Below are 23,583 nucleotides of genomic sequence, written 5' to 3'. Positions count from 1 at the left end.
ATTTTCCTCCGTGGTTCAAAATCCCAGTCAGTAGTCCCCATTGTGCGGCGTCGTGGCAAGTTCGACAGCCGACAAGTTACGACGCCTAATTTAAATTCAATTAAAAGGCGCGCGCGCCAACTATCCGCTAATCGCTCCCGCTCTGGCGCGGATCCTGCGAAGATGCTGCGAGCGAAATGCAAGATTCGTCCAATGCGCGATGCTTGCGATGCTAGGGGAGGGAATGGAGGGATGCACGCTCCGAGATCAGAATGGATCAAGAGGTGATGCGGTGCAGCATCGGTTTCAGCAACTGCCCGACTGTGCACTGAAAAAAAATCTCGGTGTATTTACTAAGAAAATGGTAAAATTACCAAGAATTCAGGGTTCTATTTGATCCCAGTTTTTCCTTGGTAAAATTACCGGCAATGGAATTGGTAATTTTACCGAGAAATCTCGGTAAAATTATTGAACTTTCTCGGTAAATACACTGGACCTTGGTAAAAAACGCCAATATTTTTTATCGAGCGTGGTAGAATTACAGAGATAAAATGGCAAAGTTACCGGGAATTGATTACCAATGAAAGAGGTAATCTTACCTGAAAAAAAAAACAGTAAAAATACCGGTCTTTAGGTAAGCTGTCTTGGTAAAATTACCAATAATTGGTAAAAAAAGTGAGATGGTAAAGGTACCAACGGACCATGGTAAAAACGCCGAGAATTTTTTTTCAGTGTGTTAAGGTTTAATACCGACCGATTTCAATAAAAGTTAACCCACACTTCTGTTTTACTACTTGATTTGTTCCTGGTCAAGGTTGTGAAAGAACAGCCCAGGAAATCACTCTTGTACGTTAACAAGGAAGACATTTACTTGAAAGATGAGTAAAATATCAAAGAGACTTAGAAGGTACTCTTAAATCATCCAAGTTTGCTTCATGGAGAAAAAAAGGAGGTGTTTGCATCTTGAGAATTGTTTACCCCGTGACGTAGGTCGGTACAACCTGGACTGCAAAATCCGGAATTCGAAGTAGTCTTGCAGGGCCGGATTAAGGGGGTGGCCACATGGGCCGCGGCCCATGGCGGCAAAATTGGGGGCGGCAAATTTTGCAATTTTTTTAAATGCAGGTACAAAAAAATCGGATTCAGAATAAAATTACAAACAAGAAAAGGTGACAAAATCTCTCATTTCCTGAGAGTTCATTAATTTCTAATTTTGTCGTATTTCGGTGATACAAAAGACTGCGCACCTTTAATTAGTTGAGTTAAGAGAGAAACCAAACACGCAATTTGGCCTGGAGCGGCGCGGCGCAAAGAGAAATGATGACGAGGACTTGAGATGAAAAGGAGAAGCCCTCGGCGCGGCGGTCGGCATGTAACACATATTAGCGCCTACGAGACTGCATGAATACTTCACGCATTGCGTCAAACACAGGACGGTCAACAGCGGTCGGCGCGGCGCGCGTGAAACGCACAGTGCCTACAAGACTACGTGAATACCTCACGCATTGCGCCAAACACAGTGTGGTCAGCGCGGCACGGCGGCGGAAGTTAAAATTATTAAACCACATTTATGTTTGTTCTTTCTTAATTTTTTAGTTCATTTCTTACAAATGAAAGGCCTTGTCCACACAGAGATAGGTTTACGGAACTGAACTTTCGCGCGAAGTTCCGTGAACTTTTGCTAGTAGTGTTGACAGGGCATACGCAAAAAATGTGTCCAACACAAGTGAACGCGTCTTATGCACCCTTCTCTCTCCGGAACGTTCACTTGATGGTTTTTATTGATGTTTCAAAGTGAATGAGAAGGGGGCGGCGAAATACAGGCGGCCCATGGGCGGCAAGTAAGTAAATCCGGCCCTGCATGTCCTACCCTTTCAACCATCAAGTCCACCTTGGACTCCTAGTCAGGCCTTTTTTTAGTCACCCTCTTGCATGTGAAAGACGGACCATAATGTCCAATTTTTTTGCTTAAATCAACCCATGATATAATTTCAAACACTTTATGTAGAATGACTTTTTTCCATAAACTACATTATTTCAAAGAAAGTCAAAGATAAAATTCGTTCATACCGACCTACGCCATCAAAAAAATCCAAGCTGCCCGAGATGCAAACACCTCCTTCTTTTTCTCTATGAGTTTGCTTTGAGAACAAATTTCCAACACAGCGGACCGATTATTGAGATTGATGGACAAAGCTATAGACAAAGAGGACGTAGTGAGTATAGAGCGATCCTATTGGTTGTAACTTGTGGTTTCTATAGACAAAGGGAGAAAATGATAGACTAACTGTCGGGTATCTCATGGGTTGCCGTTAGTTACTCTATTACCTACCTCCTTTGTCCATTGCAACCACCCGCTTTCACCAATAGGATCTCTCCATATCTTTTTTGTCTCCTTTGTCTGTAGCTTTGTCTATAAATTTCAATAATCGGCCCGCAGGAAGGGAAGCTGTCGGTTCTACTTACGATGCATTTTGGCTTTGAAAAAATAAACGAAGTTATGAATCGAATGTTCCAAGTGTGATTTTTATCTGATGTATGTTTTTAACAAGACGCTGAAGCATGACGTCTTCTTCTGTAAATGTAACTTATTTTAAGCCCGAAGTACTTGAGTCTCAGTCTCACTAGCGAGAGAATCGCCATGAACTGTACTGAGCGCGAATAGATATTTTTCAATGGTTTCATATACGGTGCAGGCAGTGGCGTGGCGTGCTTTGCGATACATCGATTGCTGTGTCATTCAAACCTATGGAAATGATCAATAAACAGGGTGTTCGCAGCGAACACCTTAATAATCGATTCTTTACCATAGGTTTAAATGGCATAATAATCGATACATCGCAAATTACGCCACGCCACTGGGTACAGGTCAGCTAAAGTTTGAACCCACTTATCTTTATTTGCAACGTTGTAGACTTCCTGCTGTGCTTTATTTTTTGTATGGAAAACCATTCAACGTAATTTCATGAGAACTTCCTTGATTTTTTTTTTTTTTTTTTTTTTTTTTTTTTTTTTTTTTTTTTTTTTTTTTTGGAAGAAAATTCTGAAAAAATTTCAAGCTAAAAAGTTGGCTTGCTCCTCTTCGAAAAAACAAAATAAGACTGGAAATCTTGAAACATCACAATTAAGATAAGCGGTTTCGCACTTGGGCTATCGTTATCCTTGATTTTGAAATTCGAAACACACTAGACTCACGCCGTCCAAACTCATTGAATAAATCAACGCTTGTTGGTAGAGTCGAATGTTTTCAGTGTATCGAGCCTCACTACACACCAGTGGCAAGGCAAGAATGATCGATTTTCGATATGTCCCCATTTGAAGCTACGGTGAAGAATCGATTTAAGGTGTTTGCTCCGAACACCCTCTTTATCGATCTTTTTTCATAGGATTAAATGGCAGATCAATCGATATATCGCAAAGCACCCCACGCCACTGCTACATCCGACACCTTGAAAAATCGATTCGGGAACAATCGCGTTTCACGCGGCCCCAGGGCTCCTGACGAGACGGAGGCAGAAAAAAAGCCCCCGGATGAGATTTTTATCAGTATTTTTAACCGCACGCCCCCAACTCAGCGCTGAGGGGCCGTTGATTACGTGCCGGGCGCAATTTCTAATTTCCTCTTATCTAATATGATATTCTCGAGGCAGGACACGTCTGCAGGTCGAGTGTTTATTAGTTTGCGGTGAGTGGTGCGCGGTGTAATGGTATACGGCGTGCGAGGTGCTGGTGCTTACCTGCCGTGGTGGGGTCCTGTCATGCTAGCATCGTGGGAAGAGCTCGCCATTATATCTTGATCGCGGATCTCTCCCGACTCCATCCCCAACGGTGAACCGCAGTGCACTGTCAACAGAAAAATCTCGTGTTAGTCTTTTTCGCGGATGTGGAAAACGTGCCGAGACAAAATTTTCCATGCGAAGTTCGGATCCTGAAAATTAGAGCATGTACACAGCACTGAAAAAAAAGTTCGGTACATCCAAACTAGTTAGGATCATATGGAACCAGGTTTTGTTCGGTACACACAACCGAATTATTCGGTCTGTTCAACCGAATTGTTCGGTTTGTGCGACCGAACCATAATAAATTCTTACAGTTCGGTTCAGTGGACCGAACAGTTCGGCTGAGCAGACCGAATAATTCGGTCGTGTGTACCGAACAAAATCGTGGTTCCATATGATCCTAACTAGTTCGGATTTACAGAACTTTTCTCAGTGAGGGTGATCCAGGGTTAAACGGCTGGACTGTAGGAGCGTGTTCTATAGGTCAAAAAAATACTTTTTTGTGCATCAAGTTTTTCCCCAAAGTGCCCCCAGTCGGAGCTACGCCCCCCCCCCCCCTCAAAAAAAAATTTCGGAAAGTAAATCGTTTTTTCCTGAATTTTGGCGACAATGTGAACCAAATCTCATGAAAATTTGTACTCCCCCGTACTTTTATGCCCGAATTCATTTATGATCGAAAACAAGTCGAAACCTCAATTTGAAGAGGAGGTTTTGGGGCGTTTCTGCTCCTGCAGTCTAGCCTTTTAACCCTGGAACACCCTGTATAAAGAGCGTATTGGAGACAAAGAGAGACCCTCTATTGTTATCTTGGCAATGGTGGAAGCTTTTACTCTCGGGGCCCCAAAATTCAACTGTTGACTTAAGTACTAAGTGGATGTTGAACAACGTGTTGGGTACTTCGTTTGGCAAACACATCGAAGTTTGGCAAACTTGTTCGGCTCATTACGTTACCCGAAGCTCTTGATCCACCTTATAGGTGCTTCAACAGCTGAAAAAAGGGTAATGACTGCTGCTCTCTTATAATTGTCCATTAGGACGTGTTGAATCCCCGAAAGAAAAAGTTTCCACCTATCATCAAGAGGCAATGGAACCAATATTTTGTCTGATTTTTGCATGAAATCAGGAAAAATTCAATGCAATTTTAGATGAGAAATGCCCAGATCCTCTTGGTAAAAGTGGAATATTGGGGATGACATTTTGAAAGATTAAAATGCATTTACAGTTCTAGGAAGAAATCGACGTAATTGAAGTATCTCTTGACATCGAAAAACATCGGTGTTCACTCTGAGGTACCAGTTAACAACTGATAGTTTCAGATGTGTGATCCAAACTCAGCAGCTAGACCTGGAAGTGTTCAGATGCTCAAATGAAACTTCAGAGATCCTATGGACGTAAACTTCGGGTACCCACGCACGAGGTTTTTTTCTCGCGTGGTAGCATCAAGAGGCAATGGAACCTATATTTGTCGATTCTTGCATGAAATCAGGAAAAATCACTGTAATTTTAGATGAGAAATGCCCAGATCCTCTTGGTAAAAGTGGACATATTGAGGACGACATTTTGAAAGATTAAAATGCATTTACGTTCCTGAGTGAAGAAAACGACGAATAGCCCATTAATATCTTCTTGATATTATAAATTACGACAGACTTCGGGGAAAATATTAATAAAAAATAGTCCCGACCGCAAAGACTCGAACATTTGAGTCTGATTCATCCACTACCAATGCATCACGTTTGAAGAACTTTACACTCGGCAACACAGTGAGCGTGTATTCACCTACTTTCCGATCTTTCAGCGCGTCTCCCGATCAGCTCAAATTCCATACGACTGCTTCCCATAATTTTACAACTTCCACAGCTGATCGCTGCGGGAGGCTGGAGGCACCACGGGTTCATGACATTAGCGCAGTTTGATTTCTCGACGGTGGGTCTCTTTACGGCGAGACGAAGGTATTTTTTTCCGAACTCTCGAGACCATGAAAACAATAATACAGCGAGAAAACTGCGAAAAAACTTACTTATCTCACCAGGTTGGGAAAACTGGTTCCTGATCGTATGGTGGGTTAATATTGATGTCTCTCATAAACTCGGTTGACACGTGTAGGTCAACACTCGGTTTATTGACCTTCTAGATTCACATATCATGTTGTGATGTATATAAACACAGTTTATTCGAGAAAATCAATAGGTTTTAGATCGATATATACACCTTTGTCATCCAATAAACATTTTAAGTATTTTCAAAAGTGTAAGATCATTTGCGTACATTTTGAGCTAACAAATACCTAGTGACATTTTGTAATAATTGCAACCAAGTCAGTGTTCATTAACCAAAAAAGAAAGAAAAAAATTCATTGCGCATCCATATGCGTTTAATTTAGTTTTAGCTTCTTACCACTTCATGAAGCAAAAAAGGTCGTTTGTTACGCAAATAGTTCAGCGCGTTAAACGTAAAGCTCAGTTTATAACCGAGCATTTTCTCTCCACTGTAGAGAGAATTTTGAAATTAAATACCCTTTCCAGCAGAGGTGTTCCCGATGCAAGTTTTAGCGGACGTTTTTTCTCCCTTATACTCCTGTCATCGCGCGTCATTGAAGTCCAAACATTAATTCATCGAAAGTGATTCATAGCGAAAGAAAACATTTCATGGGGTTGAGCGCACGGCCGCAAACATTCGAGCCAAAGGAAACAAGTCAAATTTCAGCCGATCTCCGGCGTGCTCGTATACTGCCGTGCTAAGGAAGAACGCCGTATGAACATTCGGGAGTTGCCAAATTTCCTTCAATAAAATGTTTATCTTTAAGGGAAGTTATGAATATTCTTCGGTGAAATTTTCAGGAACTTCAGCGGGGCGATTATTGAAATGATATCGACTGTATGTCAGCGCTTTGTCGTGTCGCGCCATCGACTAAGCAATTGCTTAGTCGATGGCGCGACACGACAAAGCGCTGACATACAGTCGATATCATTTCAATAATCGCCCCGCAGGTGAAACTGCGAACAATAATATCCGAAAAATTGGAAGAAAAATATTCATGAGGGATGTGTCCATCAAGGAGGGTATTTTGGCCCTAACTTTGGTCGAAAATTGAAACAGCTTAGAATAATGTCATGTATAGTCAAATCTAATCTTAATCATCTACCCTGTGAGAACTTGTCCTTATTTGAGTTGTTTTTGAAAAGTTTTTGCCTGATTTACCAGCGCAAAGTTGTGAAGTTTTGCAGTTTCCTCGAATAATTACTCATTTTCGGTCCTAAATTAGATGTTTATGCATGAGCACAAGCGACTACCACTTTCTCCTTTAGATATATTGTAATGGGTGTACTAAAGAATAAAATATTCGAATATGAAAGTGGTATAGTCGCTTGTGCTATACATAAACATCTAATTTAGGACCGAAAATGAGCATAATTATTCGAGAAAACTGCAAAACTTCACAACTTTGCGCTGGTAAATCATGCAAAAATCTTTCAAAAACACCTCAAATAAGGACAAGTTTTCGCAGGGTAGATGAGTGAGAGTCGATCTGACCATACATGACATTATTCTAAGCTGTTTCCATTTTCGACCAAAGTTAGGGCCAAAATACCCTCCTTAATGGGACACATATCCTTTTACCAGGAAATTCGTGTTTTATAAATGAAAATTCGGCGACGCCTGAAGGTTTATACGGCGTTTTTCCTTAGCACGGCTCATACACACTCGCCTCGAGGTCCAACTGAAAATGAATGCGTAATATTGGAACGGTGATAGGTTCCTTTCGACTAAGGCGGGATGATTTGCGGTTGCGCGTCCTGTGCGGAGTTCAAAGCGGAGACGAAAATACATCAAACGGCCGCGGCGGCCCTGTCAGAGGCAGTGAATTTCAGCGGAGACACTTGATCCAGCTTCAGCACGTATTCAGGACGAAATTTATGACAGCTGTAATTAAGGCCCCCTCTCGTTTCCGAGGAGGCGACGCTGACTTTTCCGCCGGAGACGAGCGCCAACGGATGTGCGAATGAAAGATGGGCCCGGGGGCATTAGAACTAAGCGTACAGCCTGCATCTCGGATTCGAACGAGTCAGGAGAGGGATTTCGCGATGGATTTAACGATGCTGGCAAATTTGTCGATTTGCGATGGTGAGGGGCATTCTAGGTTCAACAATTCGTCACCTTCCAGCCAAAGTGTTACAAGCGCCATGCGACGTTTAAATATTTTCGCCGCAATTTTATTTGGACGGAGTTAAACAGAAAGGAACCAAGCCACATCGGGATTGAACCGAGAAAAAGAGGTTTAAAGTTTGGCTCCTACACAAGACTCAACGTAAAAGATAAACTTCAAGTTCAATTTCTGCAAATTTTGCTCCAACAAAAACTTTGAATTTTTGGCGATAGATAGTAGAGCAGTGGTTGCGTTCAAAACCACTCAACTCAATTTTTTCCAAAATGTGGGTTGGCTCCATTCTGCTTAAGTCGGTCCATTTTTTACAGAGGAATTTTTCAACGAAGCTGCCCGAAAATTTTACTGAATTTTCTATGTGCCGTCGATAGAATTCGGTGAAATTTTCGAACAGATTCAACCAACAATTTCTCTGTGAAGAACATAAAATTGAGACGGGAATTTTGGAACGTCGTATTTAGCTTGCGATACTTTGGCTGGAACGTGACGAATTCTGAATTTTTCGAGGTTCAAGGTTGCCAACATTTCTTTATCATCAAATCCTTGAATTTCCCTAATTATTTTTACTTTTCTCTAACTTCAAAATTTTCCAATTCCTTGACATTCCCTAACCTCCTAATAAAGTTACCACTTTTTTCTTCTTCTGTTTGGTGTTAAATATGCTGACTTTGGTTAAACTTAAGACAAAATTCCCTTGTCTAGAGATCATATCAACCAACCATTTTCGTGGAAAAAGGCCAAATACCAGTAGACTGCTTAAACGTACAGACAATGAACTCTCCCACGAATGCCCTGAGTTTCCCCATCCCCTGTCGTCGCGAATTCCCTGACTATCCCTGATTTTGGCAACCCTGAAAGTTTAATTCACGATGACATGGAGGCAATGAACTGGTTAGAAGGCCAGATAGACAGGTCTTACAAGGGGGAGGATGCCAAAATGTCGCCCAAGTTGTCTGTTATATAATAATTGAACGGTCCTCGGGGTACTTGGTGGTCCATTGGTTATTGGTCCATTAGTAATTAAGTGCTCATAAAGAACACCACAATGCTCTCCAGAATCAAAATATTCCTTCAGTATAGATAATCGAGATAAAGTGGTCTCTGGTTTTATACCCCGTTTAGATCGAATGAGATCAAGCTTGATATACTCTTAACTGGGGCTCAAAAAATGAAGACATTACACTCTCATCATGTGACTCGTTTGATTGAGCTGAACCGAGTCGGGGATCAACGATGCATGGCCTCGTGGACAAACAGACCGTTGGTTCATCAACAAACAAAGCTGTCCCCGGGTAACTGGTAATGAGGAGGTGGAGGTCTCGGTGAGTGATGAAGATATGATACAAAGACCGCGGCGGAAAGAATGACGGATATTTAACCACGCTCTCTTCGTAGCGCCATCCGCCGCCGCCGCCCCTAGTTTCAGTGCCACCTTCGCGGCCGTTGTGCCGGAGTTGCCTGAGAATACGTCAATTTTGAGACATTTTTATTTCAGTTAAAGTAAGAATTTTCAAGTCAGGTTGAAAATAATTTTCGTATTTTTGGACTGGAGGAATGGACTAGAATACAGGTTAAGAATCCGTCAGTTGATTGCGCTAGTCTCAGAATCGTTTATTGATGGTTTATGCTTCAAAAATCACAGAAAAATATAAACGCCAAATTTTAACGTCCAATATTACCGAAGGTGCCGCTTATCGAAATACAAAGTGTACGTGCATCCACCGCAATGTCACATGTTATGGTTTCTTCCATCTAAGTTTCATCAATCAGTTACTTTTCCTCCGGTTGCTTGACGTTTAAAACACAGATGAAAACAGATGGAAAATCATGGTATGCACTACCGCGATGGACGACGTTGCACGCCATCTTTTTCGATGCGTGAATCTTGTGTTATAATTTGAAGTAGAAACTTCATGTCTTAACTCTAATTGCGTCAATAGACATTGGCAGCAATGAGAATAGCATAATTGCAAGTTTTCGCCTCGCGCCATCGCGCCTTCAATTTTGCACACGCAACACGGACATCCATCAAGCACGAATAGTTGTATCTCTGCGCCGTCAACTACGCGCGTCCTTTCCCTTGCTCCATTTTTATATGTATTTGTATTGTGTTTGTTTTCGTTCGCCTTATTTGTAGTGGTGCTTCATGGGCTCCGGGAGCAACACAGCCGAAGATAGGCAAGACGTAATCCGGCCTCGTTTTTGGACTTTTCTCCCTATTTTGAGCGACACCTCACAATACAGCAGCATGGAGCGGAGCATGGCGAAGTAACACCCCGCGCTATCGCGCCTTCGATTCTGCGGATATAACACGGACATTGGATATGTTTGATGCTCCGCAGCCCGTGACAAGATATACAGTAATAACAATTTAAACAGCGGGAGATAAGGCTAATTTCCACATAAATACCACCAAAAATGGCTAAAAATTCAACCTTCTTCAGTTGGATAAAAACAGTAATAAATTTAAAAATCTAAAAAACTTAGCACTTGGCTGTACCTTTCGAAGCGAGAAAAATGTTGTTATCCACACGGACACGCAGCCATCTATCAAGCACGACTAATTTATCCACTTTCGGAAAGAGTCACTCAACGTAATTTCAAAGAAACATATCAGGAGTTCGATAAATGGACAGAGTTTCATCAGAAAGGAACTAACCCACATTAAGTTGAATTTGAGAAAAAGAGGTTTGAAGTTGTATTCCTGCATGAGGCTCCATGTGGAAACTAACTTCAACCCCTCTTTTCAAAAACTAATCTCTGTATTTCGACTTCAGTTTTTGGCAGGAGAAAAGATACGACTGGTACTCGAAAACACTATATCTCAATTTTTTTCGAAAATGTGAGTTGATTCCTTTCTGATAAACTCGGTCCAAATGGACCGTTGAAACTTTTTGGATTAAATCATTGCAAAATATATTTCCTTATCTGAAGTTCATATTAATACGTCAAACATTTTAAAAGCGAGAGATCAACGCTTTTGTCTCAAAAATGCGTGTAACTTTGGCAACCCTGCGTTCAAACTAACCTAAACAAGCGCCGTGGACACAATTGCGGTTGCAGCCGGGTGAGCACTGGCCGAGGCGCTTGCGGGATGATGACTCGCGCATGCGCATGTAATCGTGCGCATATTTCACCGCGTCCATTATAACAGAGCAACCGACAGCTTGTTGTGTGCCGCAGTTACAGCACGCCACTCGCCGGGAACATATCAAACTTTAGGGGTCAAAATTTCCGAAATTGAAACATTGGTACAATTTTTGTGTGATTGGATGGAGTCGTCGTTAGTTGACTTGTCTCGAAACATAATAACTGCACACTTTGAAAAGTTTAAATTCGCAAATTCTCACTATCAGACGACTGAAACGAAAGACGAAATGGCGAAACCTAACCGCTACATCCTCGTTCCACGTGACACCTTGCACCTAAGAGTTTTGAAAAAAATTAGTATTCGCCATAGTTTAGGATCGGTAAAATATTCTAACTCGAGGTTAGGAATGTGAACACAAATGGGGTGAGCTCAACCAAAGACGCTGGTAGTAGCTAGCAAATGCAATAACCATACAAAGCTCCATTAAATTACACTGAAATATTTATGCTTTTAATCCTCGCTACGAGCTGCTTATTGATATCGATAGATACGCAGCAATAGACAAAAATCACGTACAGACCAAGAGGAAGAATGATGGACCAAAAAATTCTGAGGTCGAAATGACTGGTGGGCTGCCGCTCGTAAAAGGGCAAAGCGCAGATCGCTATGATGGGGAGGGCTCAAAAGTCAGGGCGCCTTCAATTTTTTGATAGGCAATGTGGTTATCCACTGAACAAGAATAGTTGTATCCATTCTGCAGTTCAGGCGTTTTCATTTATGTCGCGTTTGCATACAATTTATGAACAGCACTATTGCGATGACCAAACCATTTGAGAGACCAAACGACACGAAAAAAAGGAAAAATTCAGTTGTTAATTACAAAGTTCAGAGGAAAGTTATTGCTGAAACAAAACCGTTATTTCAGCGGTAAGATACAGCGTGACGAATCAGTAATTCATAACATTTTGCCAAAATCTTTATTTGGAATACAATAAAGTCAGATTACATTCACAATATACTAAAGGTTTAGTTTTTACAACATTAACTTAAGTTTACACAATTGGAAACTTAAGTTAATGTACAGGAAAAGTCTTGGTATATTGTGAATGTAATCTGACTGATAATCGTGTCGTGCGAAAACCGCTTATATCCATTTTTCCTGCTTCCAGTCGTTTCATGTTGATAATACTCTCCAAGAGTTGATACGATCATAAAAGCGCTGCAAATACTCTTTTTGGGATTAAGATATCCCTAAACCGAGTATCAACACCACTTTCATAATTGCATGTAACTCTGAAAAGTATTATCAACCCAAAAAAACTCAATACTGGAAAAACGGACATTAGCGATTTTCGCTCGATACAATTCAGTTAAAATTCATACTCTGAGTAATATTTCAAGTACATGGATTGCCGTTTCTTATTTACATTCCTAACTTCCAGGCGATGTTGGCGAATGTATGTGTGCGATTTCCGATATTTTTCAAAATTGTACCCCTGCGCGGTGCCTTAAACACACGCTGCCTTGTTAAACGATTAGAACACGAAGCATAATACGTCCGCTGAACAGACAGCTCAGACAATTACAGTGTTTAAAGTCGATGTTCCTGTAGCAGCGCGAAGCAATCCGCTATGCACCTTTAGAATCACCTCCGATTGGCTAATCGAAGTGCTTGCTGGAGTTAACTCGAACGATTCCGTGCATTTATTTTACCTTGTGTAATATGTAACGTGTAACCTTGCGTAACCTTTCACTACTCGTGACGGAATTAACAGGACCAACATCAACCTCTGCGAGGAATTATTCAATCCCACATGACGTAATTTAAAATGTACACAGGGGAATAAAATAATGCACAAACGTTTTCAACAAGGAGATGATGGGGTTTCAAGAAGGTAGATTTTCAGGAGGGAGGCAACCTGATTCATGGCATTGGACGATAAATCTAGTGGCTTTATCTTGCGATGCATACCACTGTTCGATGATTCCCCACTAAACGGATACACAATCTCATTGCGTATCGACGGTGAAATTTCCAAACCACGTTTCTCGGTTTGCAACATTGCAGACTTCCTGCCGTACTTCATTTTTAAGTGGAAGGCTACTTAACGTCGATTCTTAAAAATGTCCATAATTATTCTTCTCTATACAATACAAGGCAAATTCTGACAATACTTCAAGGAATGATGTCAATTATGTTCTTCTTCAATAAAATAAAGCTGGAGAGAAGATATTTAAAGACTACAAACGAGATACGTGGTTTAGGAGTTTCTTTCGTCGCGTCGGTACGCTAAGGTGTGGCCAGAAATTATTCTGCCGTGCGAAGGAAGAACGCCGTAAGAACATTCGAGAGTAGCTAAATTTCCTTCGGTAAAACGTTTATTTACAAGAAAAATTATGAATATTTTTCCTTGAAATTTTCAGGAACTTTAGGTGGAATTGCGAACAATATTATCTGAAAAATTGGAAGAAAAATATTCACGAGTTTAACAGGTAATTCGTGTTTTATCAATCGAAATTTGGCAAGGCCTGAAGGTTCATACGGCGTTTTTCCTTAGCACGGCAGAAATTGACCGTCTGCACTGCGTTCGGTGCAATGCGAGAAGTATTCACGCAGTCTTGTAGGCGCTAATATGGGTTCTGCACCGACCGCACTGTTCGGCGCAAAGCGTGAAGTATTCCGAGAGTCTTGCAGGCGTTGCGTTTTTCCTTAGCACGGCAGTATTTCTAGCAATCGTAATTTCTCGCGTTTGTTGAATAATAAGTTGATAAATGCGTAGCCCTCTAGGAGAAGAGGAGGTCTGAGCTTGCGGTACGGATGAGTGCTACAGGCGCACGTTACGCTTAGCAATTGCCAGTTTAAGCTTCTTAGGAATCAAAATATTTGGATGACGAATTTTGTCCAACATCACGCATACGCAATTTGCTTTTGTTGGTTTTTGCGCCGTTCATTATTCTTTCATTCTATTCGTCGAGGTTTGACACTGCACACAGACGTCAAGGAACATATATTTGCAAAACTTGAACATGAGGAAAAAACAGAGATAGATCTGAGGTCGCACGAATCAACACCTAAGATTTCCCGAGGAGACCGGACCGCGGTGAAATTCGGTTCCTAAAATCAAAGAGAAAGGGTAGGAAAATCAATTTAGGGAAGAAAATTCATTGATATTCATGTGGGACCGCTCGCGGAATTATCAATGCCGAACCAGAGCGAAGATAACCCAAGGAGTCGGAAATACAAATCAAAAGCGAGGAATTGAATCAGTGCAAACTGGATTATGCAATGGTGCCGGATTTCGTCTAAATTGGTCTGGGTTTCATGGTGCGTAGAAAATTAATGATACTTTCCCTTTTACCCATAATTTTCCCTTTCTTTGTCGAATGAAAGGCAGTGGCGTGGCGTGCTTTGCGATATATCGATTGATTTGCCATTTAAACCTACGGAAAAAGATCGATTAACAAGGTGTTTGCAACGAACACCTTAATAATACGATTCTTATCGACCTATAGATTCAAATGAGGAAATATCGATAATCGATCATTCACGCCACGCCACTGATGAAAGGACGTATCTACATTTCAACTTTACGAACACTCCTCTCTCGACATGTATTTTTACCAGGTAGCTATTAGGCGTTCCTAACTGAAAGTTTCAATGATTTTCTTCTGATTACATGCAAAAATCAACAAAATTTTAGACACCAATTGCTTGGCCATATTCTTGATCAAATAGAATATTTCGGTCCGTTTTGCAACCTTAGATAAAAATGATAATTCTTTGTGAGGAACACGACGACAAGTACCCTTCTAACTGATTTAGTCCGTATGTCATTCGATTTTCGATGGTTTCACCCGAAGCAAATGGAATATTTTGATATCGATAGCTTGACTAAAGATATTTTGAATGATGTAGCCACTGAATCAGTTCATTCATTTCAGTACCCAGAGATACAGTGTGATCCAAAAGTCCCCAACCACCAACAGCATCAGGCTTCACCCCTGTACTTTTGTACAAATCGAGATAGAGTTTTGAAATTTTTGGAATGTTTCTAGGTCAAAAGAAGCGACTTTTGGGAATCACCAAAATTTTAAAGAATCCATCCAAGGAAGAGGCAAGAATTCTAAGGGCTATGCAGGTGGTATAGGACTTTTAGATCACCCTGTATGCCTGTCCGAGTGTTGAAACAACCCCCTAAATCTGGCGACTTCGGCACAGATTTCACCGGATGGACCCGAAAGGAGCGGGGGGGGGGTATGGAGGTATCAAAGTCAATAATTAGCGAGAGGTGGTTCAGAGGGGGCGGGGGCGGCCGGAGCGGGCAAATATCGGCGGTGAGGAGTGATAAATAAAACAACAGTTTATTAAATTTGCATAATCGGCTTATAGAGTGCCCCCGAGCGTGAAAATGAATGCTTATCAAAATAGTGCGCGTAGCTTGCGGTCATCAGCCAATGATATCCGGCGTTGGGAATGCGTTCACGGGATGCTCCGAACTTTGATGGGGGGAGGGGGCACACCGAGGGTTGTGGAGTGGGAGGGGGGGGGTCCGCATCGTGCGGTGAATCGGAATGTCTTCCGGGTGTTCTGAGCCTTTTCGCGCCGATGAGCATGATTTCGTCCCTCCTCTGACGTGAGGGTGTATTTTTATCTCTTCATGAGCTCCGGAAAGCATAAAGTTATACGGAAAACAGGGCTCATATAGAAATTGAGATACGCCCCTACATCATCGGAGAGGAGATGATTTGTTCTGTGCCTGATTTCTCGGCGGACCGGGTGTGAAGAGTTTTCCGTTTCCCATCGGAATGGTGATGATTGATATGAGGACGCCGTGGTCATGGGTGCACGGAACGCGGTGAATAAATTCATATAATATAATAAATTCAATTTTTAAAAAAAAAATACTATAAAATACATAAAGTAGCCGTTTGTGGCACCCTCAATTTAAGTCATGCTTCATGAAATTAAACCAATAAAACACGATTTTGGCGCACGTGTAAATGCCTCATCATAAAACCCTTATTCCTAATTCCGAACTTGTAATGATGACTGGTGAGGTATGAATTACGAGTATCATCATTAGAAAAAATCCCTGACTCCTTAAATATTTTTTTTTGTCCGAGTTATTTCTAGTCACCGGATTTCCGTACTTTTTGACTATCGGCAGGTAATAATCTTCGCATGGGTTCACTTCCTTGCTCAGGTTTTGGTTGCCGCGAGGTGCCACTAGCAGTTGTTTTTCTTCATTCATTGAATGTATGTAAAACAATCGATTTTCGTGATGTAGGTCATGTCCTTTTGAATCGAGATTTATAATGCAATTCTCTCACACTCCTACATTTTAATTTTTGTCGTGCATCGTTTCAGAGACCTTGTCGACCAAATTAAATGAATTTTACAATAGTATATCGGTTGGTATACAACACACTACTGTATGGGCCTGCTCTATCTACATTTTTGGAACAGAATCTAGGTAAATTTAATAATACGAGATAAAACTGTGTATTTTTTTATGTTTGAACAATTTGAATTTTCATTTTATTGTCATGGTTTCTTTCATATTTGTGCACTGCTCCAATGATTTCCATTACTTTTACGGCTATCAGCATGTTAGAACCTCTCGATGAGCCCGCTTTCTCTGAATTTTTGAAAATTGACACGGGAAGCGTCCTGTGGGGGTTGGGCCGCGTAATCTTCAGTTCACCGTACGTGAGAGGTCGACTCTCACTTTAAAAAAAAGTGGTTGATTGATGATAATAGCCCGTTTGACGGAAGTGTCCGGTCAATGGGGATTTTAGCTCCAGAGATATTCACCATCTCGTATACGTAATCGTGAATAATTAAGGTTAATCTGTTTGAAAAAAATTAAAAACTATCACTATAATCTGTTTGTATTGCTCATCACCACGCGAGGGAATAATTAATGATTTCTGATCTAAGGTCAAAACTTCTCATTTCCACTCACCAAGGGTCAGATAAAGCTGACCCCTCTATGCAAATCTATCGATTATAATGACCGCGGTCTCGCAGGCAACACTTAATTTTCAGCTTAAAATATTTGGATGAAGTTCTGGCTAGCCTCATATAGTCTCATCATCTGGCTATCGTATTTTTGCAAGTCACAATGTTTAATTTTGATAATGGGCCCGGGTCTCACTATTCGCTGCCCTTTTCTGGCATAGATTGAGAGGATGAACAGGAGATTATAGAAGTGGGTGGTGCCAAACAGCAGATTATCGTTAGAAATTAACGCAAGGAGAGAATGTGATGGCAGAGGGAAGGTCTTCTTAACCCTTCAAGATAATTTTTCAAGATAATTGGATCCTCCCTCATCAAGAAAAAAGGGTGATCGGCGGGCGTCAAGAGTATGGGTCAGTGAGAGCGCATTTTCCCGTCTAAATGTTCGTTATACCAGTCTGTTCGCTACTCATTATTAGAGCGCGTTATTAAAATATTCATTGGCCTTTATCCGATAAAGTAGGGAGGGGGGGGGTGTATATGAACTCCGCCTGAGCCAGTTTGTTCGGAACAAAAAAATTATGCACGCGGTTTTTCCTTCGAATAAGAGTTTACTAAGGAAATGTCACAAAAAAACAATATTTAATTTATACTTAGTTGTTTGGTCTTTTAGACACCACCATTTACTCTCTTTAACACCCAAAAACTTTCTGGACGTGAAAACTTCATTTCATTTGTTTTTTTTCGACCAAGATAAAGTGGGCTTTCACATCAAAAGCAAAAACTATTTTACATTACATTTCTGTATCTTCATATCCGCATTATTCTCTACGAAATTGAGAAAAAAAACTACAAAACTGTTTTAAAAACAATTAAGAGAAACTCCTTAACTGGATTATATTTTGCAATTAAGAACTATAATTTCTTTCTCAATTTAGAAACAGCGTATGTATCACTACTTTCCTAAAATACGTACTTGTTTTTACAAATGAGCTAGAAATTATAGTTCCGATTCCGAATATCAGAATTTAGTCAAATTATTCGTCAATAAACATTTAAACAGACATTTTCATCTTTAAAAAATTATTACGACGATTGAACTGGTTATTTCCTGCAAAACGGCATCAAAATATTGAAAAATTCAAGCTGAAAAAACTTCATTGAGCTTTCGTTGCACGTGTAAACTTTGACGTTTAAAGCTACCTATTTGCTATGGGTATAAAATCACTTCAAGGTATCGTTATAGAGCGTTGGAATTGGTATTTAAAGTCGTCCTGGTATCTCCCAAAAACGACTCTTCCTCTTCTTCGAAATTCCTTCGCAGCTTTCTTGTTAAGCCGAAACAGCTTCTGCTTTTTGCCAGCAGTTGTGTCAGTTCGCACCTTCCTCGTCTGGCCTCCACCTACCGCTCAATGGCGAGGCATGAATGGTCGACTGTCGATATTTCCCCTTTGAAGCTATGATAAAGAATCGATTATTAGAGTGTTCGCTTCGAACACCCCGGTTTTCGATCCTTTTCCATAGGTTTAAATAGCAAATCAATTGATGTATCGCAAAGCGCGCCACGCCACTGCTACCGCTAATTCTGTGAATGAGGTCGCTCGGTTACAGCGAGGAACCTCTTTCATTTTTGCGAATTAATCTCTCATTTTCCTGGGTCATTCCTCTTTCTCATTCGCGTTTCCGATTTCTGTCGCTTTCTTCCACTCGCCGTGAATCATAAAAAACTCCCGAAGATTAGTGTAATCGTGATCGTGCGTTATTTATTGGCACTGAAATATCTTGACTATTGCCACATCATGCTCACGCGCCTAGCATTTTGCATGGGTGCTGGTTTGCCATCATATGAAATTGAGTAAAAGACGTGGAGGGAGTTTTGGTTTTATATTCATCTGAAAATATTTTAAGCAGGCTAATGATGCATCCTTTCCGCAGATTTTTTTCTTCTATTTTTTTAAAAAATAGATTTTTTATTTTAAACTGATGAAGACTTGAAAATTATCGTCGCAAGTCAGTTGCCTGCAATAATGAAATCTAGTTTTGATCATTGAATTATTCACCTGACCAAATGCAACGCCAATAGAATTAGTGAAGTTTTGATTCCTATTGCAACCTAGAATTTTGCGAAATTTTCCTATGCTGTGCTAGAAATCTTCGGGGCCCTCTGAAAATTTCAAATGCCTCCTAAAGTGTGGCTTCCTGAATTTAGAACTTGTAGTAAAATTGTAGAAGAAGTTTCCTTTTTCTCCTCATTTTTGCCTTAACTTCTTGACAAAATCCTTGATTGCTCATCCCAAAATACCGTAAAATTCACCTGATTTCAACTTATCGCTTTACCAATGATAGAATATTTTCAAGTACATAGTTTAAAAATCCTTGTATGTTTCCTAATTTTTGTTGCCTTTATAGAAAAAGTTTCTTACGGCGTGTGCCGAATTCCCTAACTCGCCTTTTCTTTTTGTAGCTTGACCGGCAGGAAAACCCTAATGTGTACGTCGAAATCTAAAATTTCTGAGGCAAAATCCACCAACCATAAACTAGGTAAGATTCCCGTTATCACATTGAACTTGCTAAATAAACCCTGACTTTTTCTAGCTCTTCTAGCTTTTACGTATTCCCTGAACTTCCTCAATTTTTTCTTTTTGGTTTACCTGAAACATACAACGCTTAAATTGTTCGGAACTCTGCCTTGAGGGACCCTAACCAGTCTAATTTCGCCACTTTTTGAGTAGCTTCTGGTGGTCAATCACATCTTTTTCCCGCCAATTTTGTACCGCGGCGTGATTCGCGATTGGGCCTAGACGTGGCAGCGGCGAGTCCTGTTATGACGGGAACATCATTGTCGGGCAGTCGGGAGGCGATGATCCTCTTAACGGGCTTGGCGGCTTAAACGGCGATAAATTAGAGCCACGGACGACACCCAGCACCGAGCACCAAGCACCGAGCTGCAACGCTAGGGAAAAACGCCGTTTAGCCTTTGGATATTGCCAAATCTTTTTCGAGAAACAACGAATTTTTAAATAAACTTGAGAATATCTTCCGTCCATTTTTTAATGGAATTTTCCTTCGCAAGGTGATCTAAATCACCTGAAAATTTAAAGGAAATAAATGCGCAACTTTCCTCAAAAATTGATATTTTTGGGGGAAATTAGGCAACGTTCGAAGGTGTTTACGTCGTTTTTCCTTAGCACATCAGCGAGGGCCTCAATTGGTGCCTCGAATCCCAGCTCCGGGCTCCCTAATTGTCCGCTGTAATCCGCGGATTCTGCGTCTGTCAGGGACTTCATTTTTGAATTATTCCGCCGAGTCCCAAGGCCAAAGCCACTTTGTCAATAACCGCGTAACTGCCTGTCAGTATGATCTCTACCGCATGAATACCGTTGTGCTTACGCGGATCGCGTAAGAACCGAGTTGCGGGGTTTTTCGAGCCGGGTGGCTCTGGAAAACGGATTCACGCCGGTGGAGGTGCTCGAGTAAATGGGCGATTGACTGCGCGAAGTTGAAGTTGAAGTTTACCGGATGCAAGTTTGCTTATGGGCCTCGGATATCGTGTCCGCGAGACGTTGGGTATAGCTTACTCGGGATGGTGTTGTGTGAGGTCAGGATTTGCTTTTTCTTTTGCCTCCGCATCTACCTCTCCTTCTCATTCGTTTTTCTCGCCGTTTCTGCGCCTGTATGCAACTATCTGTGCCTGGGAGATATCTTTGTAGTATGAACGAAGCGCTCTGCTATTCTGCCGTGCTAAGGAAGAACGTCGTATGAGCATTTAAGAGTTGTCACATTTCCTTCGATAAAATGTTCATTTTGTGAGAAAGTTACGAAAATTTTGATTTGAAAGTTTCAGGAGTTTAGGTGCCACTGCGAACGAAACTATCTGAAAAATTGGAAGAAAAATATTCATAAGTTTACCAGGATATTCGTGTTTTATCAAAGGAAATTTGGCAACGCCTGAAGGTTCATAAGGCGTTTCTCCTTAATATTAGCACGGTAGTATTTTGGATCCTCCCAATAATGCTCACCTCACGCCGCGCCGCGCCGCAGGTGAAGCAGTGAGTCCCTGAACATTCAAAACGCCTTCACTTTAGTGCGTATGCAACATGGACATCCATGGAGCCCGAATAGTTGCATCCAGGAGTTAAAGTGATATGTCTGTGGTGTTCGTCGCATTCAAAACGAGCTATAAGAGTACTTCGCTCATTTCTCTTACACCGTGATTTCAGCATTGTCTAATGCACCGATGAAGTAAATTGTTACTGATTTTTATCGCAGCATGGTCAATGTTTCGAATAGTGCTTTGATTGTTAAAACATGTTACAACGTTGCCGACCTAAAATGTGGATTGCCGTCCTTACATTATCTGATCTAAGAACGACAAGTGCGGCAAAGTCCTTTCATGGGAACTTCAGGAATCATTCGAGCACGTATCTCAACATATTTGTATTTTTTATACACGTGTGAATCCTTAACTTCATTAACACGGAAAAAATGGTTTGCTGATTTAACGATTAAATTGTTAAAAAAATATGTCCGACATGTTTCAAGTGGACATTTTGGGTTTAATTAGCATTTTTTATTGTAAGATTTACTTTGAAACATTTCGGACACTTTTTTCTAACTACAAAATTGTTAAATCAGCAATATCATTTTTTCCCCGTGAACGTCAGATCGGGCTAAAAAACTCATACAAACTGGGAAAACTATTTAGATCAAATTGCGATTTTGTGAAATTACCATCAAAGCTCCAACATCAAAAGTACCATGTATGGGAGTTCATTTTAAGAACCAAGCACTGGAACTGTGCTCATTCCTTTACCTTCTTTCTACCCTGCATGTCTACATCCGTCTACATCTTATGTCTGGAAGTTTCCTTGCTTGTAGAGCGTTGATTGTTCGTTAAATATGCACCCACATTTTCCGCTTTAGGGTGGTGTCGGGTGTATGTTGTTCGGTGGTCCGTCCTGAGCTGGACTAGAATCCGCGGTGTGCGGGGAATCAATGGTAAGCTGCTAGGCGTTGTTGCCAAATGTGTTGTCTTTCTATGCGTTGTTAAACAGTGAGAGGATTGTCTATTATAAAATCGTGTCCAGAGATCACCGTGCTGCGCGAATATTTATGTTCGTCTTTCTGATCCCATCGGTTTCTCACTCCTGCCACTTGTAGGACTCTGCAAATTGCTTGCACGCTCATGTATTGGATTCCCTACCAACGGATGCCTCACGATGCGGTTACAAATCGACGCTGAAATTGCAAAAACTCGTATCTTGTTCGAGGTGTTCCGAAGAGGAAAAATTAGGAAAGTTTTTCTATTAGATATGACATTGAGTATTTCGTTATTTAAAAACAGGTCATTCCTGAAAATCTGCAGTCCAACGTCGTAAATCGAGGTACCCACTATGGCCGTCTCCTCACCGTCGAAGTGCTGATAAAATGATGGTTAGCTATCACTGATTTTAATTTTTGTTGATTCTCGTTATAGTATACCCAGGTGAACAAGTGGTCATTGGTGGTAAATCAGCGGCTGTATTTTTTTATTCTTTGAGAGGGAAATTTTTCGTCCTTAAAGGAGTCCAAAATATAGTCTAGGGGCGATTTTTTGAACTCTTTAAAGTAGAAACGCGCAAGATAATATTTACCTGCGTTGAGAGGGGAGGAACTGGGGAGGAGAGGCATAGAACCAACTTTGGAATTTTCAAAAATTACTCTTTTTTCAAAAAAAGTAAGGAACATTACCAAAAAAATAATTGGTCCTGGAAATGTTGGGAGCCAGGTAATAAATTTTGTTTAAACAAATTTCGGAAAATGATTCATTACTCCTCCAGTGTTGCGCATACCTTCGTTAATTGCTCGACGCATTAAAGGCGCGTAATTTTTTCAGGCCTACATCGAGAACTGAAAGCGTAAGGTGTACACAGGTAATTTATGTAATGTTTATCGAATAATGAGGATTTAATTAATGCCTTACTGGATTTCATGACAGAAACCCTATCTTTGAGGGGATGAAAAGCTGTCTTGGATTTCAAATTTTTCTAACCTTTCAAAGTTTTCCATATTAAATTCCGTCATCTCCTGGCTTTTTAGAGAAGTTAGACATAAAAATTACTCTCAAGAAAACTTTTAGGCGCAGAGTCCCATGAAATTTTTAAAACGCAAAGTTTGGTTGAGACAAAACAACTTTAAGGCTCAACATTAAACAACCTCTCATTGAGATATTCCTAATATTTCAAGTCTCCCTGAATTTCAACGGCCATGCACGGCATTATAAACCCAAAATTTCAACCATACGTCGTAAACTAAAACTTAAGTTCCCCACTTAAAATCAGGAACATTTGACAACGCGGAAGGGCGCGTCGCGGTGCTCCCCGAGCCCGTTCCGTGTTCGTGTTTACTTTGTGCCGGCTGCGCTACCCCTTTGCGCGAAAACAACTTAACTCCAGGTGAAAACTCAATGGATTTACGCTGTTTTCGCTAAGCACGTCGGAGTACCCCTCGGCCCTCATCGAGCGGAAAACTCAACTTGGGAACTGGCGACCGCGACCACTAATGCGACTCACCTGACTTTGGACTTTGACGAGTTTCCGCCACCCTCCACCCCCAACCCTACCCTCTCCCT

General features: G+C 41.0%; 1 protein-coding gene across 1 annotated transcript in view; it reads right to left on the bottom strand.

Annotated features, from left to right (window-relative positions):
- The window catches only part of LOC109042988 (discoidin domain-containing receptor 2), a 217,899-nt gene that overhangs the window by 147,753 nt on the left and 46,563 nt on the right, over nucleotides 1-23,583 (bottom strand). The window contains exon 2 of the mRNA XM_019059994.2: nucleotides 3,717-3,822. Coding sequence (XP_018915539.2) covers nucleotides 3,717-3,822 — 106 coding nt within the window. The remainder of the gene's footprint in view (nucleotides 1-3,716; nucleotides 3,823-23,583) is intronic.

Source organism: Bemisia tabaci, chromosome 6 (assembly GCF_918797505.1).
Source record: "Bemisia tabaci chromosome 6, PGI_BMITA_v3".
NCBI classification, from domain to species: domain Eukaryota; kingdom Metazoa; phylum Arthropoda; class Insecta; order Hemiptera; family Aleyrodidae; genus Bemisia; species Bemisia tabaci.
The sequence above is the reverse complement of the archived record's forward strand: the minus strand, read 5'-3'. Positions and strand labels throughout refer to the sequence as shown.